At 42.4% G+C, this 6,000-nt stretch overlaps 1 protein-coding gene across 1 annotated transcript; it reads right to left on the bottom strand.

Annotated features, from left to right (window-relative positions):
• Positions 1-555: 555 nt before the first annotated feature.
• Positions 556-1,045, bottom strand: LOC115232267 (uridine phosphorylase 1-like). The gene is made up of 2 exons (XM_029802100.1): positions 968-1,045; positions 556-765 (listed from the first exon to the last, which is right to left on the bottom strand). The coding sequence occupies exons 1-2, from the start codon at positions 1,043-1,045 to the stop codon at positions 556-558; spliced, it is 288 nt and encodes a 95-aa protein (XP_029657960.1).
• Positions 1,046-6,000: the final 4,955 nt, after the last annotated feature.

Below are 6,000 nucleotides of genomic sequence, written 5' to 3'. Positions count from 1 at the left end.
ATTATAACACAACCACGCATTCTAGAAAAATATGATCAAGACAAATTATGTTATGCAAACAAGAAAATCGATTAATGAAATGTTAGTTAAGACCAAGTTTCTTTTTCAAAAATCTTGTTACTATCTTGTATGCATGTTCGTAGATTTTTTGCAATTCTTGTTTGTTTTTATTTATTTGAGATTCCTGATACCGATCCACTAGGATCGTGCAAATAACGACATCTACATCAATCAATCTTACTAACTTCTTATATTGTTGAAAGTGCAAATAGCTCCGACAGCACACGCCTCCATTTCTATATTTTTTATGTCCAAACAAGACAGAGATCTTAAAAAATCTTGACTTTGTTGTTCATCGTACATTAAAATCGGTCCATCTGTACGTCCCTGAGCTAAAATAGAGTTTCATTTCTTGCCATAATAAAAGTCGTTTGTAGACATTGTGTTTCCCGTAATTAGATTAAAATCGTCATCATTTTTTTTACATTCGAGCAACTCTGAGATACTTTCACTGTCGTATTGTGGAATTAGTTTTTGTTCTTTCCCTAAAACAGCCTAAACGTGAATAGTTTGAACAACGATTGAAAGGAACTCTCGAAGAAATCCATCGTAAGCTTTTTGGGTGATGACGACTGTCCCCGGATCCAGTCCGAGTCCGCCACATGTCCCAATTCTGATTATGAGGGGGTCGACACATTTTGCAAATTTTAAAAGCTTAAAGAGTTCATAGAGCATGACTGAAGTTGAACTCTCTCCAATCCCGTGCTTAAATATATACAAATATTACGCTTGCCACGAGGATTGGTCCCGTCTTGTACATCACATACCGGTCAGATTTGTTAATAATATTATCCAATTCTTGATCGATCCCGAACAAAGTCCTAGAAAGAGAACGAGCATATTCCTTGGCTCGTACTGAACTCCCGCCAATGCAGACGTACTATTTAGTGGAAATATTTCAGAGTACTTTGATGTTCCCGAATGCTTTTTCAAAGTCCATTGTGGAAGCATCAATTCCAAGGTGGTATAAATTAGTGTTTTTCATTCTATTTTACTGTTATTAAAAATATTCAAATTAAGTGTTGTTATCAATTGCCGTGATTAAAAAGATTTGATTACCAGAAATGTTTAATTTAATGGACTTTATTCAAAACAGAAGAAAAAAGATCAATTTAGAATGCTGAATTAATTAAGGTTGAAATATCAATTTGAAAGAATTGAATAAACTAAATATTAGGATTTTAATTTTTCATCATCCGCGAGAGATTAGTCTCTTCATTTTAGAGGAGTAAGTAGCAACATCCCTCTAATATCCTCTGCCTCCAAATCAGTTACGACTCCTTTTCCCCTACTCTTCATATTGTCTTCATACGAACCAATTGCTTTAATTAAGAGATCAATAAATGAATTTATCTCTGCATCAGTGATTTTGCTTTGCTGAACCATCATACTTTTCTAGGTTTTTTCAACACGACTGACTGTTTGTATATCCGAGTTCTGTCCTTGATACCAACTTTTCCATTTAGACTTGCGTGTCTACTTTTAAATGTAGTCTTTTAAAAACTTTTAAACGACCCCGTCCCAGCTTATAAACAGTGGAATTATTTTTATTTGGATGCCGTATAGGCTGGACAACTTCTTGCCCTCAAGATCGTATTTATAACATTTTTCAACTTCAACCAGCTTCAGGCGGTCCTTGGAAATGATTTCCACTTCGATGAGAGTAATTTCGTTTTTTATTTTGAATATAACAGTTTGTTACAGTGAATTTAAGTTTGTAAATTGATTTGAAAATAGTATAGAAATAATCACTCAACCAAATAGGTGATTAACTGAGAGAGGAAAACCACCTGGTGATGTAAGCAGGGTACTTCATTCTCATCCAGGAGGCCAACATGCCCCCATAGGAGGCTCCAATAACTTGTGTTTTGAAGGGAATAAATAGTCAATTAAACTTTTTTTTCACGATATTAATTTATTAATGTATGTAAAGAAGAACTGATGGCGATTCTGTTTCCCCTCACTATTGCTTGGGACACTTTCTGGAGGAGCCATCTCGTCTCCAGAGGATTGTGTGTTCTCAAGGTCTTGAGACGTCCAATACACTTGAGGACAACGACTCCTTCCCAATCGATCCCAGGGTTTCGACAGCAACCGGCCGGAAAACGTAACGACCGGTGAGCCCATCATATTTCTTCTTCTTGATGTCCTCTGCTTTATCCGCAGCTGTGCCAGCATTGCAGGCACTTTCCAACATGTTTGTCTTGGACAAGGAGTCGGAACATGTTGAATCCCATACGAGAGGCTTTCCCTCCAAAAACGGAAAGATAGTCATCCCGTCTAGGCGTTTTCCATCTTCTCGGTCCAATCCAGGTGGTTCCAGCACTGATGGGAATCCGATTGAATTGAGAGCTCTTCTTATGACGTCGTTGAGAGCTGAATGCCTCGGGAATCTACCAGCGCTTTTTCGACAAGAAAGAGGTGAAGTCCAAATTGATCAATCGATGCACCACAGCGGCATTTGTGTGGTTCACAAACTTTGAGACCGATACGTAGACAGATACCAACTCGCAGTGTGTCAGAATCCAAGAGAGTCCCCAAGCTTCCGATCGGGAAAGCTTCCAACCATTCTCCACTCCCCGTGGACCTCCCGGTAAGCAAGCATGATCTACGGTGTTGATTCGATGTCTTTAGGAGACTCTCGAACCGACCTTCGCACACAATCATGTCATAACTCTTCTGTAAGGACAAGTCCGACGGCAGCTTCGATTCGTTTGCGCTCCAACTGTCAAAGTAGGCAGTCATCTTAGGTATTGAAGATTCGGGGAGGGAATGGAGAATCTTCTGAACCAGAGTTTGACTGCTGTACAGTAAAGACAGGAATGCGGGACACATCGATAGGATTTCGGATGCCAAGACCTCCAAAGGAGACAGGAAGGGAAGCTTGTTTCCAGCCTTGATCGTCGAATTTGATGTTTATGATGCGTTCGGTTGTTTTCCGGAAAAGGACATTAATAGAATGAAGTTGATCATTTTCTAAGACGCAGGGTGACCCTCGTAGCACATGATTTAATTTTTGGATGCCAAGAGCATTTTTGAGCAGGAAGAAGGCTGTATGTGAATCCAACAAATTAAGACGGACAAATTAGATTCAAGAGCGTCCTTGATTCCACCATCTGTCAATGGGCAGCCTAATATCTCCAGACTGATACTAGGCGTGATGGACGCTCCGAGAATTATCTCACTGAAAGAGGAAACAATAACCTCGAATTCATCACGACGGAACCCAAAATTAATGATTTCACTTTTTAAAGTGTTCAAGTCTCGGAATTAGGTCAACGAGCGTCTTGAAGACAGTTTCGGGATGACCTCCGAGGGTGCAGTCATCAAGGTACCAAACATTCAGCGGGGTTGAGCAGCTCTTAGCAATGTGATTAATTCCAAGGCAAAAAAGAACAGGACCCAATGGGTCTCCTTGTTGAACCTCCGAGGACGAGGAAATATGGTAAGGGCCATGGACGAGGGTGGATGGTTTCGCGTATGAGCTGAGTACATAGTTGTATATTTCGGGACAAGACAGTTCTCCAATATAGAGTCGCGGCGAATGGTGTTAAATGCATTACGGATGTCCAATTTAACAATAATATGGGGGTATTGTTGTTTATGTGGTTGAATGCACGGATTCCGTGTATTGCAACTTCACAACCTCCTGGGGTACCAACTCCAAGTTGAATAGGGCACAATAGCGGGGTTAATGTTGGGATAACAGCCCTGCATGCCATCTTTGAAGCTAGCCGACAAAAGACAGATCCAACTGCAATGGGTCGAACACCCCCTCCTTTCTTTTCTAGCGCGATCAGTTTTGCAGAGAAGAAAAAGTGACGGACTAGCTCTGGAAGATCTCCCGAAAGCATTCTGTTGATAAGAGAACGGATCGACGAAAGAAGCCGTGATCCCGAGTTTCCAGTGTCCGGCGAGATTAGGTCCTTAAAATGTCCTGGTCGCAGCCCGTCTAGACCCGCCCCGCTGCTTGGAGCGAAGGATAAAATTAATGTCATCGTCCGAGACTGACAATGACTGAATAATCCCTGGGAGAGGTGGATTTCGTGAGTCGCTTGGAACGGCCGGATGTCGATCCAGGAGAGCTTCATGAGTCTCAATTGAAGGCTTCAGGAATGGACTATCACTGGAGAGCGCAAAATAAGGAAATAATTTTAAGGTTAGTTAATAAATCCAAAAAAGCGAGCACAGCTAACTAACAGGAAATGACAGAAAAGTGGCAATCGACGTCCCCACAGGTACGACTCCCAGAAAACTAAACTTTTCTGACTCGGACTCAAAGGAGACAAATTTGGTGTCCTGCGTCCTGACCATGAACTGGCAGGAAGGGGGGACCATCACTCCGATAGCCTACAGTAGTGAGAGAGACATACACAGTTGACGAGAGTGAGGTCTCCGTCCCTCATGGACATGTAGTTGTTGTTATTGTGGAGACAAATCACATTTCTGCCCACATTAAGGACCTCCCACACAACTGGGGTCACTCAGGCCACCTACCTCCATCTCGCTCATTGACAGTGCACTCCACTCCCAGTCCTCCTTGTCCGTCCTCACTATCCGCAAGTATTGGCCAGAAGAACGAGACAATAACTTGACATGACTGCCATTCCTCAGTTTGTCCTGTCGGTGTATCATCGATCATACAATGGCTGCGGAGGTGACGTATGAACTGACAGTCCGCTCGGCCTTGTCCACTATGTTCTGTGTCTCCTTCACTAGTGACTTGAACAGTCCTTGAAATGACATAACAACACTAATAATAATCTATTTAAATAAATTAATTTATTAAATAGTCAGACTCCACTGGGAATGCCCGAGAATGTGCCGAACACTCTGGCAGCCTCATGTCTGATTGCCTGCACCTCCCCACTGATCTTCTTCTCGATGGCCGACCTGTGGAAGAAGACAGCCTGCAGTCGGGCAGCAACCCAACCTTGTTCTTGAAGTACCTCCTTTCCTCGTCATCATACATGGACAGGGCAAAGTAGTACTGCACCTTCACACAGATCAGTCCATACTCCTGCGAAGGACTCAAATCAAGCCCCCCCAACATAAACCGAAAGGGGATTTCGACGTCTAGAATATCCCCACCTCACACCTTTGGCAGGACACCCCTCAATCACCGTGATCTGGTACACCAGTGATGAGTTCTCCTGGTAACTGTCCTCCACATCCACCACCTCCTCCCGCCACAACTCCAAATTGACGCGGACAATGCGGGCGGTGTAGTGCTTGAAGGTGACAGTCCCAAACAGCAATTCGTTTATATCCAGACTACAGTAATACTCATCGACCTAACTTGATCGAACTAAATCGGACATTCACGTCCATCGCATTGGTCAAACACACACTGAAATTGACCTCGCTCTGGTCGATTTCCCCGCACGTGTTGTGGATGGCCACGGGGAATATTTTCACAATGTCCTTCACTTTCTGGGACACGACAACCCTCAGGAAATATCTATCACATTCCGGATGCTTCCAATACTCTATTTGCCCCAGCTTCCCGTCGTATGTCTCCGAAATTGCCGAACAAGTCCCCAGCTGGAAATTCACATTTTCTGGCCCGTAAAATGTCCCTGCTTTGAGAAGGTCCTCTGAAGATATTGCAGTGGTGTATTTAGAAATGTATTTAGACTCGACAGAACACATAAACTGGACTGCTACTCCCCCGTGAGTGAAGTTTGGGACTGACCAATTAAAATTGACCTTAATTTAAGTATTTTGGGTACTTTTCCTTTGATGGTTTCTCCTGTGTAAAAAATGGGTTCTCCGTTCTTCGTTTGGAGTCGCTTTGTGTCCTTTAAAGTGATTTCGATCTCCTGCTTTGAGGACAGTCGTTTTATAAACTGAATTGTAATACAAATTCAAACATTCATTGTGCTCCACAATAAAAACTTTAAATTTTTTTGTATTAATAATTTATTTTTTTTAATATGG

This window comes from Octopus sinensis, unplaced genomic scaffold, assembly GCF_006345805.1.
Source record: "Octopus sinensis unplaced genomic scaffold, ASM634580v1 Contig20285, whole genome shotgun sequence".
Classification (NCBI taxonomy): domain Eukaryota; kingdom Metazoa; phylum Mollusca; class Cephalopoda; order Octopoda; family Octopodidae; genus Octopus; species Octopus sinensis.
Note: the sequence above shows the minus strand (reverse complement) of the source record. Positions and strands in the feature narration are given on the sequence as shown.

Excerpts from the sequence above, each read along its gene's own strand:
- LOC115232267 (XM_029802100.1), bottom strand. The coding sequence starts at position 1,045 with ATGAAAAACACTAATTTATACCACCTTGGAATTGATGCTTCCACAATG. Across the intron at positions 766-967 it reads AAGCATTCGGGAACATCAAA|CACGGGATTGGAGAGAGTTC; the intron begins GTACTCTGAAAT and ends TATATATTTAAG.